General features: G+C 50.0%; 1 protein-coding gene and 1 pseudogene across 1 annotated transcript in view; one reads left to right on the plus strand and one right to left on the minus strand.

Moving 5' to 3' along the window:
- LOC114203737 (voltage-dependent N-type calcium channel subunit alpha-1B-like) overlaps positions 1-14149 on the minus strand; it is a 42434-nt gene that overhangs the window by 18803 nt on the left and 9482 nt on the right. The window contains exons 5-11 of the mRNA XM_088020739.1: positions 12597-12713; positions 12127-12196; positions 10859-10890; positions 10675-10766; positions 8301-8445; positions 2879-3006; positions 1913-1988 (exon numbers count right to left, since the gene is read on the minus strand). Of these exons, the coding sequence (XP_087876865.1) occupies positions 1913-1988; positions 2879-3006; positions 8301-8445; positions 10675-10766; positions 10859-10890; positions 12127-12196; positions 12597-12713 (660 nt within the window). The remainder of the gene's footprint in view (positions 1-1912; positions 1989-2878; positions 3007-8300; positions 8446-10674; positions 10767-10858; positions 10891-12126; positions 12197-12596; positions 12714-14149) is intronic.
- LOC114204139 (ribonuclease P protein subunit p20-like) lies at positions 3248-3657 on the plus strand (annotated as a pseudogene).

Below are 14149 nucleotides of genomic sequence, written 5' to 3' on the forward strand. Positions count from 1 at the left end.
CACGCGCGTACGCATATATACAAACCATGTGCGTGTGCGCACATGTACACATGTATGTCTGCTGCATATTCACACACGTGCACACAAGCACACACACGTGCACATATGCACTGCACTCACATTTGCACACACGCGCGCACGCTCATACGCGTACACACAAACCATGCGCATGTACACCCATGCACACACGCGTGCACACATGCACCACACTCGCACATTTGCACAATCACGTGTGCACACTCGTACGTGTACACACAAACTATGTGCGTGTGCGCACATGCACACATGTATGTCTGCTGCACACATGCATGTACGCATGCCACATGTGCACACAAACACACCCGTGCACATATGCAACACGCACCCACAGAGCCATACACACATATGAAAGCTTGGGAAATTTCACAAAGTTTTGTTGTTCTTTAAGTCTCTCCAAGAACGAGGAGACAGCAGAGTGGCCACCTGGGATATAAAGCGGACCACAACCCTACATCTGCCACGGAGGCTCGGAAGGGCTCAAAGCACCCTCGGTCCTGTGCCCAGGACTCAGTCTCCTCAGCTGCCTCTGCTGGGCCTTCCCCTATCCCCTGCCATCTGGAGGCAGGCTATGTTTTCAGCCCAGGCCACTTGGGAGCAGCAAGTCTGAGTGTTAGTTGCGGGTCACATTTATGCTACTTTTGGACCATGGTCTTGTGTGCTATTTCACAGATGCCACCTCTGGGGTGACGCTTATATTTGCTGTCTACTCTTCCACAGCACTTTCTTTACCCCACTCCCAATGGCCCCTGCCTTCCAGAGGCCCCATTTTCAGAACTCTGGATTTGGGAAACAGTCTGAGCCCCCTGTGCACCATCACAAAACCACAGTCTGGCCCAAGTCCATTCCCTGTATGTCCAAATTCTGCTCCACCTGTGGCTGGACTAGGGGAAGCCCTGGGTCTACAGTTCATAAAGATTTGGGGGAAGTCCTCCCCTCTTACAGGCCTGCACTGACTTGCCTTTGTCCTGCACATATGGACATACTGCCCATACAGCATCTCTGCTTCCCTGCAACACACGCTTTAGAAACAACGTGCCCAGTACTCCCTTCAGCAGCACATATACTAGAAACAATGTGCCCAGAAACAGCAGCATCTCTTGAGACCACAGTGCAGATGACCCTCCTAGAATGAGCCTCAAGCCTGCCTCACTTGGAGTCTCTCCTGCTCTCTAACCTGACTGGGCCCTCCTGACCAGAGAACCCACACCTACCCCTGAGCCAGAATGAGACTGAGCACTGCAGGGCCGATGTGCTGACACATCAGCAAAATGACAAGACTCTCCGAGGCCACAAAAACGGTCACCTACACCATGAAACATAAATAAAAGCCATGCTTGTTCTGCACTGCGTGAAAATTATTCAATTTTCACTACAATGGAAAACACCCAAAGACACTACAGGAATGGAAATGCCCTAGGGTGGCTGGTGCTACCAGTGGTTTCAGGACTTGCCCAGCCTGGGAAGGGTCTCATACAGCCTCTTCTGGATCCTCACATGATGGGGTAGCGGCTCCAGGAAGGCTGGATGAGAGGAGGGTGGGGGAGCCCAGCCAAGCCCCCAGGGGCTTGAGGGTCAGAGAGCTCTGGAGCAATCCCCTTGCTGAGCTCCAATTTATGGAAAAACTGTGGGCAGTAGGATCCTCCCCACGACGACACTGACCATCTCCTCCAGGCCTCTACCACGCAAGGGGTGACCAAACACAGAGCTGTGCGAGGGGGACATGGGCAGGCTGGGAGCCTCGGAGAGAGGAGGTGGGAAGTGGCTACACCCCATCTTCACACTCTTCTCATTCCCTTTGAGTGTGGGAAGGGACGGATGCCCATCCGTTTACTGATGCATTGTTCATTCACATTCATGTCTGCTGAGCGCTCACCATGAGCGAGGTGATGAGCAGGCCTGTGCCTTCCCCAGCAGCCAGGTCTCTTGGCCCCTCCATGTCCTGTGTTGGCCTTGCAGAGAGCATGCCCTGAATAACTACTCAAGTACCCGCTTGAGAGAGTGAATGAATGAATAAGCAAATGAAGAAGCGAGTGATGAAGGAACAGACAAATGGGCAGATGGTGAGTCCATGCTGCTTTGCTAGCCCCGAGGATAAGAATATGTGTCCTGGGTGTGCAGTACTCTCCCATGGATCACGAACACCCTTCTAATCCAAGCCAGTCCCCACATGACATACTTGCTCTGTCTGGAAACAAACTACCCCTCACTTAATGCAACACAGTAACCCTTTCCACCATGACCAAAGGGTCTTCAATATACTAGACCCTTCCTGGTAGCTCCTTTAATTTCAGTGGAAGTTCACCAAGCGCCCGCGATTTGCAGCCTGGGCTGGGGACACAGGTGCATGTTGGCTCCTGTTCCCAAGAGATGGCAGAGAGGGAGAGGCCTGAGCCCATCGGCGGGAAGAATGTCATTTCTGCCATGAAGGCCTCCAAGCTTCATGAGGACGGTGAGGCCCCAAGGGAAGGCCCTCCTGTTGTGTCCACACCCTCTCCCTTGAGCCCTCCACACCCCTCATGTGACAGACCTGTGAGGAGACAGTACACTCCCATTTGGCAAGAGACCCGAGCCTCACAGACCCCTGGGAACCTCCTAAGCCTGGACTAAGGGTCTCACAGAGAATTTCTCAGCCCAGGGAGTTGTGTAAGAGCACTGTGGGCATGAGAAGGAGCGTGCCACCTAGAAGGGGACCTGGCACCACCCTCTGCAGACCCCGCCAAAACCTGAAGGGGTTTGACAAAACCTGTGCCACATGACACAGGTCTGAAGCCACCCAGCCCTGTGCCGAGATCAGTGGCATGGACCACCCTGAGGACCACGGAGCACGGGGGCCACTCACCACGTGGCCGGGTCGTACTCAGCCCAGACCCAGATGAACTCGTCCAGGTGGTGAGGCCCTAGGATGGAAGAGTCCCGTGTAAGGTACTCAAAATTGTCCATGATCATGGCCACAAAGAGGTTCAACATCTGCAGGACAGGAAGGAGAAGGGGTGACGTAGAGAGACCTCAGCCCGCCCTCTACGCTAGCCCTTACCCTCCAGCCAAAGTCTGTGCGAAACCATCGTGGCAGCGGAGGCCACTCTGACTCAGCCAGAGCCCGTCCAGCCCTGCTCCCCCCAGCCTCTGGGCCTCCCCTGCACCACCACCACCCCCAGCCCCCGCAGCAGCCAGCCTCCTACCCCAGGGTTCTGGGTCCCGCAAACTAACCCGAGAGCCCCGCGGGGCCGTCGAGGCTGAGCTGGACCCAGTGGAGTATACCCTTCGGAAGCAGCTCCCCCACCACCTGCCCTGGAGGCCCAATGACATTTATGTCAACATGAACACTGACTTTAAGGCCCAGTTGGCCCGCTGCCAAAAGCTTCTGGACGGAGGAGCTCAGGGTCAGAATTCATGCAGTGAGATCTGCATTCATGGCTTGGGCCTGGCCATCAACCGTGCCATCAGCATTGCCCTACAGCTTCAGGCAGGCAGCTTCGGGTCCTTGCAGGTGGCTGCCAATCCCTCCACCGTGGAGCTTGTCGATGAGCTGGAACCAGAGACTGATACACGAGAACCGCTGACCCGCCTCTGCAACAACTGGCCATCCACATCCGGGTCTTCAGGGTTGCACCCAAGTAATGGAAATGAGGATGGCCACCTTATCCACCCACCCCCACATAAGTAGGCTCAGCTGTGGCTCTTCTTGTACTGAGTACAGTCATGGACCTTCTACCAGAGCCACGTAAGAAAAAGCCTGTCCCCTTACAGCCCAGAGGACTCTGAACTGCGAGGGAGAGTATTGTCTCTTGTTGGGCCCAAGCATTGGGTCTTCCCGAGTCTTTGTGGTCTGTGACCATTGTCCTAGACAATAAAAACTACCAAGTTGTGTTAGTACGCAGCCACCCCCGAAAAAATAATTATCATTATAGCCATCCTAGTGAGTGTGAAGGAAGTGTGTGGTTTTGAGTTTCCTTAATGCCCAAAGGTGATGAATGTCTTCATGTGCTTGTTGGCCACTTTGTATATCTTCTTGGCTAAAATGTCTATTCTGATTTTTTTGCCCATTTTTTATATGGTTGTCTTTTGTAGTACAGTTCTAAGAGTTCTTTATGTATTTTGGATATTATCCCCTTATAAAATATGTGGATTAGTATTTTCTCCCATTCCTTAAATTGTATTTTCACATTTTTTTATAATCCCCTTTGACAAACAAAAGTGTTTAATTTGAGTAGTCTAATTTATTTTTTTCTTTTGTTGCTTGTGATTTTGGTGTTGAATCTAAGAATCCTCTGACAAATCCGAGATCATGAAGCTCTGCCCCCTATGCTTTCTTCTAAGAGTTTTGTAGTGTTAGCTCTTTCATCAATTCTGGGCTCTTTTTTGTATATGGGCTGAGGTAGGGGTCCATCTTTATTTTTTTGCATGTGGACATCCAGTTGTCTCTTCATCATGTCTTAAAGAAACTATTCTTTCCATACTGAACAGCTTTGGCATCCTTGTCAAAAATCAATTGTCCATAGATATTTGGATTTATTTCTGGAATCTTCATCCCACTCCACTGGTCTATCCTTATGCCAATACCATACTGCCCCGGTATCATCCTTATTAAGATATATATAACTGACATAATTATATGATACTTAAAGTGCATATTGTGGTATATATACATACATAAACATTGTGAAATCATTCCTACCATCTATTTAACACATCCATCACCTATTTTTTTTGGTAGAACACTTACTTTCTACTCTCAGAAAAATTCAATTATACAATACAGCATTATCAACTATAGTCACCATGTTTTACTTTACATCCTCAGACATTATTCATATTATAGCTGAAAGTGTGTACCCTTTTACCAACTTCTCCCTATTTCCCCAACTCTCTAGTCCCTGGCAACGACTCTTTTTTTTTTTTAAGATTTTATTTATTTATTTGACAGAGAGAGACACAGCGAGAGAGGGAACACAAGCAGGGGGAGTGGGAGAGGGAGAAGCAGGCTTCCTACGGAGCAGGTAGCCTGATGTGGGGCTCGATCCCAGGACCCTGGGATCATGACCTGAGCCGAGGGCAGACGCTTAACGACTGAGCCACCCTGGTGCCCCCTGGCAATGACTCTTTTACTCTCTGTTTCTACGGTTTGACCTCTAAAAAAAATTCCACATATAAGTTATACATGTAGTATGTGTCTTCCCCTGTCTGGCCTTTTTCACCTAGCATAATGCCCTCAAGATCCATCCATGTTGTCACAAATGACAGAAGGATTTCCTCCTTTCCCATTGCTGAAAAATGTGTGCGTGTGTGCGTGTGTACACACACACACCAAATCTTCCTTATCTAATTCATCTGTTGATGAACACTTAGGTTGTTTCCATATCTTGGCTCTCAGGATTTTGATTTGCATTTCCCTGATGATAAGTGATGCTGAGCACCTTTACATGTACCTGTTGGTTACCTGTATGTCTTCTTTGGAAAAGTATCTCTTCAGCCACATTGTTTTTACTCATGGTACCTTTATAGTAAGTTTTGAAATAGGGAAATATGAGTTCTCTCACTTGGTCTTTAATTTTCAAGATTTGTTGTTATTTGCGACTCCTTGCCATTCCATATGAATTTGAGGATCAGCTTTTCCATTCCTGTAGAAAGGCCACTGGAGCTCTGACAGGGATCACACTGAATCTAGAGCTCACTTTGTGGGGACATTACCACCTTACCAATATTAAGTCTTCTCATCCATGGACATGCATGTCTTTCCATTTAATTCGGTCTTCTTTAACTCATTTTAGCGATATTTTGCAGTTTTCACTGTACAAGTTTTCATCTCCATGGGTATTTATTTATTCCCAGGTATTTTATCCTTTTGGGTGCTACGGAAATAGAATTATTGCCTTAATTTCCTTTTCTGGTTCTTTACTGTTTGTTGATTTTGTACCCTGACACTTTGATTAACTCATTTATTAGTATTAGTAGCATGTGTGTGTGTGTGTGTGTGTGTGTGTGTGCGCGCGCGCGCGCCACGCTTCAGGATATTCTACATATAGAATAGTATCATCTGCAAATAGAGATATCTTTACTTCTTCCTTTCCAATTTGGATGCTTTTTATTTCTTTTTCTTGCCTATTTGCTCTAACTAGGACTTCCAGCATGATGTTGAAAAGTGATAAAAAGTGGGCATCCTTGGTGATGGGTATTAAAGAGGGCACGTTCTGCGTGGAGCACTGGGTGTTATATGCAAACAGTGAATCATGGAACACTACATCAAAAACTAATGATGTAATGTTTGGTGATTAACATAATTAAAAAAAAAGTGGGCATCCTTGTCTAATTCCTGCTGTTTGGGGGAAAAGTTTGTAGTCTTTCACCACTGAGTATAATGTTAAATGTAGGTTTTTCATAAATGTCCTTCATCATGTTATGGACGTTCCCTTCTACTCTGAGTTTGCTAAGTGTTTTTGTCATGAAAGGGTGTTGAATTTTGTCAAATGCTTTTCTGAACCAATGAGATAATCATGTGGGTTTTTTCCTCATCACATTGGTTAATCTTTGTATGTTGAAAATGAATCCGTGCATCCCTGGGATAAATCCCATTTGATCATGGTGTATAATCCTTTTAATGTGTTGTTGGAACTAGTCTGTTAGTATCTTGTTCAGGATTCTTAATATGTATTTATCAGGGACATTGGTTGTAGTTTTCTTTTTTTGTGGCATTTTGCCTGCCTTTGGTATTAGGACAATGGCAGCATCCCAGGATGTGTCAGGAGGTGTTTGCTCTTCTACTTTTTGAAAGAATCTGAATAGGGGGCACTTGGTTGGTGCAGTCAGTTAAGCGTTCGAGTCTGGATTTCAGCTCAGGTCATGATCTCAGGGTCGTGAGATGGAGTCCCACGTCAGGCTCCGCAATCAGCATGGAGTCTGCGTGAGATTCTCTCTCTCCCTCTTTCCCTCCCTCCTCTAAAAAAATAAAAAGAGTTTGGATAGGATTTATGTTAATTCTTTTCTAATACAATTTTCTAAATTGTGGTAAAACATACATAGCAAAAAGCTTACCAATTTAACCACTTTTAGGTGCACAGTGCAGCAGCATCAAGCACACTGACACTGCTGTGCAATCATCCCCACCATCCATCTCCAGAATTCTTCCATCCTCCCCAACTGAAACCCTGACCCCATTAAACCCTAACTCCCACCCCTCCCCCAGTCCCTGGCACCCGCCATCCTACATCCTACTCTGTCTCTGTGAACTTCACTCGAGGGCCTCAGATAGGTGAAACCATACAGTTATTTTTCCTTTTGTCACTGGTTTATTTCACTTGGCATAATGACTTCACGATTCATTCATATTGAAGCATGGGCCAGAACTGCCTCTCTTGTTAAGGCCGAATGATAGTCCCTTGTATGTTCATGTCACATTTTGTGTACCAATCACTTGTTGGTGGGCACTTTGGTTGCTTTTACCTCCTGGCCATTGTGAATAATGCTGCTATGAACGTATGTGTACAAATATTTATTCAAGTCCCTGTCTTCAATTCTGGCATAAGCCCAGAAGTGGAGTTGCTGGATTATACTGCCATTCTAGTTTCAGTTTACTGAGGAGCTACCATACTGTCTTCCACAGCTGCTGCACCTCGTCACATTCTCACTGGCGTGAACGACCGCCTGTTTCTCCAGCACCCCAGCAAACGGCAGGTGCGGCTTTCTTTCTCTTTTTCTCTCATGCCTGTGCTTACTCATCAGTCATGTTGGCTCTGTCCTTAAAGTGCAGCTCAACTCCCTTCATCCCCACCCTTCTCTAGGCACTGTCACCTCCAACCATCTCCTGACCACTCTTCAGCCTCTCCTGAGCAGAGGCCAGAGCAAGGTTTTAAAGTATCAACCAGATTGTGTCATGCCCCTGCTCAAAGTTTCCCAGAGGTGTCTGCTGACTTGGACCTAGTCCACTTACCGCCCCAACAACCAGTTTCCTGAGGCTCATCTGCCCCAGGCACACCAGCTGGAGTGCTGCTTCTTTGTAACTCATCACCATGGCAGAGGCTAAAGACTAAAGGACAGTTGTCCCGCGGAAACTTAAAACCCTTTCTGAGAAGGAAAGGCAAGGCCCACAGGAGCTCATGACAGAGTGGGTCCTTTTAGAGGTCATCGTCTCTGGGGAAACAGGACCATCAACACAGAATCAGCTTGTAATGTGCCATGAATCAGTATCAGGGATCAGTGAGAGATGGAGGAGGGGTCTGGGATGGATTGAGACAGGTGGACACAGGGGCACAGTGACCAGGACTTACCAGAAAGGAGCAAAGGAAGATGAAGGAGATGAAGTAGAAGTAGGCAAAGTCGCTCCCACACTCATTGGCATTGGCGTGCTCATCACAGGCCTGGTTGCTGAGACAAGACGGCATGATCTCATGCCAGGCCTCCCCAGTGGCACTCCTGAGAAGGGCAGAGCCATGAGACCCACAAAGGAAGGCCCAGGCCAGCCTGAGAAGAAACCTCAGAAGAGCTGGCTCAAGACGCTCCCTGGGCTCCCTCCCACAGAGAACCCACTCATATGTAAGGTCTAGGTAAGAGATGCCTACTTCTTAAAAAGAATCCTCTGGCATTAGATTTTCAAATTGATCATTAACTCAGAAAGAACTAGTTACTGAAAACAAGGCACTGCACCAAAAGTCAGCACTATGGTGAGCTCCCCCTCATGGCCCTCTGGCACCTCGGAGCCAACACAGCCTTTCCTGGCCTCCCTCACCCAGCATGTGCCATCCCAGCCTTCCCTGATTCAAGAAACAGGGGCTCCATCCCGTTTCTTAGGCCAAATATACTGCAGGCATCCCTGCCTCCATTCCTTCTCACCAGCTTCATCAGCTCATCTACCTTCAAAAATCAGCTAGACTCTTACCACTTCTCAGCACCCTGGGCTAAGCAACAACCACCTCCCCTGAGCTGCTGCAATAGCTTCCTCACGGACCTTCCTGCTCTGCCCCACCCAACAGCCAAGTGGGTCCACTACACACAGGTGAGATCAGGTCACTTTTCCTCTCAATGACCCCTCACTCACTGCAAAAGCCAAAATTCACACAACTGCCCACAGCTCTGTGAAACTCGCAGCCTGCTCTTTCCCCATGGTCTCTGCTCAGTCCACTCCAGCCACACCAGCATCTGCTGTTTCCTGAACACACCAAGAATAGCCCCACCAGCCTGAGTGGCCATCCTGGAGGACCTTTCTTCATGGAATTTTGTCCCTGGGTGTGCGGCCAGCACGAAGGCCAGATGTGCACTAGACTTGCAGGCAGACCAGAGGCCTGGGCCACCCCCCGACACTGGGTGAGCCTGCATGGTCAGCTCTCGGCACAAGTGGAGCCCACTTCCCATTAACAATGGCTAGGGGTAGGGGGCTTTTCCTGCAGGGCAGCGGTCCAATGCCAAGCCTGACTGATACTGGTGCTCATATGTGACACAGAGACGAGGGAAGAAAAGAGATCTTTGAGAACAAAGACTTAAAACTGAGGCTGGTTTCATAGGCCTGCCTCAACTCTTATAGCACGAGGCAGGACATTAATAAATGAAGAGATGAAATGAACGTAATAGCTAATGTCCAGAGAAATGATGTCATTTGGAGAAAGTGTAGGCCTAAGGATACTTGTCCATCTGATTAAAAAAACAAGAGTCAGACAACTCTCTCCAGGCAGCTTAGCTAAGCAGATCGGTCTGATCTCCCTCCATAAAAAGAAGAACCTCCACGGGCCCTGGAATGCATCTGCCTGGGATTAACCGTGCTGGGCATCTCCCAGCACAGGCCTTACAGCATCCTGGTGCATCTGCATAAACAAACACGCGTGTGGGCACCTCAAGAAGGAGCCCCAGGCAGGGTTTTATGTCAGCACCCCTCCTCCACAAGTCCCTACGAAGAGCTCCTTTCTTCCCTCCTAGGGTCATGTGGTGGGCTTGCCTTAACGAAGGGGACCCTGGAGGCAGTGAGACACATTCACCCCCTCCCCACAGCCCCCAAACCAGGATGGGCCACAGGGAGTGTGTCACATCTCGGAACAAAAGCTGACATGCAGCCCTGTCGAGCACACAGGGAGGCGCCTGAGCCAGAAACAAGCTACTCTGCCTGCCTTGGAGCCTGGAGCCTTGGGAATTGCAGTCCTGTGAGCCACGGGGCAGGTGGAGGCACTCACTCTGGCCAGTTGAGTTCCTTGGGTCCCTGAGTAGCACACTCTGTGTCCCCCTGCCCTGCCCCTGCCCCTGCCCCCGCCCCCGATCCCACAGACCCTGCAGTCAACAAGGTGAGCAGATGCAAAGCCTATGGCCAGCACACCGAAAAAGGCCCTACTGGACACCTTCTGTCTTCCCAGACCCTTGGCTGCAGCTTCACCAGAGGCCTTCTGGCCACCCCCAGGGATCTGAGCTGAGGTGGTCAAGGCCAGCCTCACCTGGGGCTCTCAGGTTGACCTCCCTCATGGACTTCCCTTCCATCTGTCCTGAGGCCCAGGAACCCTTAGGGAAGGAAGGAGGAAGAGGGGAGAAGAAGCTGGGAAGGCCCACTGAGGGGAAGCCAGCACGAGCTGGGGTCGGAGGGGGTGGCCCTCTGGGTCGGCACACGCCCTGTCCCTCCTGAACGGAGGGGCCTCTGAGCCTGCGCTGACTCCCCAAACAACACACCTGAACAACAGCATCAAGGCTTGCAAAAACGTCCTGAAGGTGTTGTGCTGGTTGATGCTGGTGTCATCATCCAGGGCAATATTTCCAAAAACCTGAAATGAGAAAGAAGGCTGCAAGGCTGGTCCTGTTGGGCCCTCAGGAGCTGTGGCCAGGCAGAAGAGGATGTGTGCACGTGAGGACCCACAAGGCACAGGACGATGCCCTTAGCCACCACCCCTGCGGCAGGGGCTGGAGGGGCCAGCACTTCCAGCCAAACACGTCACTGCCCGCCCCCACCCCCCAGCTCCGCATGTCTACACCTGCAAGTCCGCATGCCGAGTAAAAATGCCACCCAGAGCTAAGTTTACATGGGCTGCGCTATATATAAGACAGGAAGCATTTGAAATTTCACCCTGTCATCAATGACTCCGAAGCAGTAATTTTATTGGTAATAGCTATGAGGTCAACTTGAAAGTTTCTTTCTAAATTTCTGTGCAAATATCACAATGGGCTTTTTATCCATTTTAATTGATTTATTTTTAGGGTTAGGAATGCAAACAAGTCAGTAACTGTACTTGCTTAAAATCTGGAATCTGGCTGAAAAATTTATGAACTATCACATATTCACCAAAAACAAAGATCAGTGACCCTTCTGGTCTTATAAATTCCCAAACCAAAGCAGGCACAAATATATATATATTTTTAAATAGCATCAGATCTCAGCAAATTTTAAAGGAAGAGAAACTTTTCAATCCCTGAAGTAGAGTTTAAAAATCACTTTTCAGCTAACCTTTAAGACAATGGCTTCTCCCACTATAATTTAACATTTGGATCCATCTCCCATCCTACTGTTGAAAAGTGGCCAGATGCCAAAGATTTAAAACTGGAACACTGCTTTGTCTTTTAAATGTTTTTCCAAGTAGCTGACAGAGGGTTCTTTGGCAAAATAAAGGCAATCTAACTTATCCAAGCTGAACTTGACAGTACAGTGATCTGGTGTGATCCTGTTGAATTTTTTCTTCTGTAATATATAATTTCCTTTAAAGGATCAGGTCAACTCTCTGGACTAACAGAATGACCAGCGGGTGCTTTGCAGGCCACTCAGCACCAGGCAGATGTTCTCAAAAGCTCCACCACCATGGGGGCCCGGCACCCAATCAAACATACCCATCAACACCCTAACAGCCCAATGGGGTTCCACTCAAGAGCACAGCAGAGCATTTCCCCGCAGACGGTGGAGCTACGCCTCACTAGTGGACTCTGGGTGACAGGCCCAAACCCGTGGTGCCCAGCCTCCATGTCTTTATCGGTAGAACAGCCTTTCTGAGAATTACGTTCACAAAGTGCTTCAAACATAGAAATGTTCCCCAAGTGCCAATCTGTCATTGATACCATTTGATGACCATGATCAGTGCCCTTCTGCCCCAGGGCACAGGCCCCCCCCCCTTCTGCTCCCTGTTCCATCAGGCGCACCCAACTGCATGCCGATGATGGCGTAGATGAAGAACAGCATGGCGATGAGCAGACACACGTAGGGCAGGGCCTGTGGAGACATACAGAGGACAGGGCAGCTCCAGGGAGGGCTGCCCAGCTACCTTGCTCGGGCCTCGTCTGCAGAGTGGACGGTGGCTGGGGCTCTGGGGCCACCCAGACCCCAGTGACCACAAATCCACCCCCACTGACCGTGAAGCCCCTCTACCAAGAGACCGCCTCAGTTCCTTCGTCTATAATCAGTCATAGAACCCACCTCAGAGTCAGTGAGCATTACCAAGATGCTCTCTGGATCACTTAAAATGTCTTTGTAAACTACAATAGGATAACGGGTGCCAACAAGGAGCCTCCACGAGGAGGGGCTGCTCTGGTGGCGAGGAGGAGGTGGTGGCCACAGCACTGTGCATCACACAGGGGAGGGTCAGGGCACGAGGGCCGTGCCTGGGCTTCACCTTGAAGGACTGGATGAAGGTCCACAGCAGGATGCGGATGGTGTAGCCTTGGCACAGCAGCTTGATGAGCCGGGCAGCACGGAAGAGGCGGAGAAGGCTGAGGTTGATGAAATTGTTCTGTAGGGAAGAGAGGCTGTTCTCTAACCTGCGGAGACCAGCCTCCTGCAACTGCAGGTGCTGCTCCCCACCCACCTCTCCCTGGCGTGCTGTGGTCCTGAAGAAAAGTGCATACAAAGAGAGACTGAACAAAACGTCACTGCTCTATGGTATAAGCAGCTATCGGCCACCAGAAAACCTTCCAAAAGTAAAGCTTGTCATTGCAAATCACCTCTCATGCAGCAAATCAAAGAAACCCCTCTGCTTTAGGCTCCCCTGCACCCAACAGGGAGGGAGAGAGAGAAAAATTCTCAGAAGCAGCTCCTTGCTGCCAGGTGGAGCCAGGAGACCAACTGTGGATGGGCCTGTAACACTGACTGCCTCTTGAAAGACACAGCCAAGCCGTCCAAGTGCCAGGTAGGGCTGCTTCTTCACCGAGAGCCTCTGAAGGGCCCTTCGCTTCTCCATATGGCTAGGAAAGCCCCTGCTGCCTGGGACCTGGCAGAGGGGCAAACATCTCTTCTGGGGCTGCTCCTGGTGCCTGCAGATAAGTCACCATAGGAAGGGTAAGTGTTGGCGACCCTGAGGCCCACACCACGGAAGCCACTTATGAAATTCGCAAATGGTCTCAACTCCAGAGATCCCAGGGTATCTAGCACTGCTCCCTCATCCAAGAGGTTCAAAATCAAGCACAAAAAGAAGCAATAAACTCTGGACTCCACAGATTACCTGGCAGGGAGGCTTCCACCCTGGCCCAGGGGCGCCTTGAGTTATTGGCACATCCCTTTCAGGGAGCACAGCTCTGGACGGTGTCCACGACATGGGGGTGCTTGTGGCCCTGGGCAGTCTCCCACCCTCTGTCTGCTTGGAGACCAGGTGCCCGCACACAGCCTGACAGCAGCTTCCTGCCACTTTGGTGTTTTAACATATGCAAGCAGCTCAGGTCTAGACACATCGTATCACCAGATTCAGTGGTCAGATGAAGAGAAAAGAACACGACGTGTTGAATGAGAGCAGCAGTAGGAGAGCATGTACAGGAGGCATGGGGAGCCTGGGGAGAGCTGGCCGCCCTCCCTCCAGGGCTGCCCATCTGCTCTAGGCTGGGCTGAGGCCTTTGGTGGAGAGGCAGGTCTCACTCTTACTTCTAAGGACAGTGGCCCCAACCCAGCCCTTGTCTGCCTCTTCAGTTCCCACCGGGGTGGCTGGGGACGAGGCTGTCTCTGCTGGAGGGCTAGATGTCGGAGCTATGGGGTGGGAGGTCTGGTAGTCACAAGGAGGTGCTGACTGTGGTCCAGATCAGCAAGAAGGCAGGAGTGGACCTTGAGGTGTGACCCTGGAGGGCACACAGTTTGCCTAGAGCTCCCTCACCTGCTTGTGCTGGGGAAAGAGAATCTCAGTGGTACAGGATGTCCAAGAGACACCCACCCCTGCCCCGTGGGCCCCAGGTTCTCAAATGA

Source organism: Eumetopias jubatus, unplaced genomic scaffold, assembly GCF_037043125.1.
Source record: "Eumetopias jubatus isolate StellerSeaLion01/CBP00866 unplaced genomic scaffold, mEumJub1_p1.0 scaffold_149, whole genome shotgun sequence".
Lineage (NCBI taxonomy): Eukaryota > Metazoa > Chordata > Mammalia > Carnivora > Otariidae > Eumetopias > Eumetopias jubatus.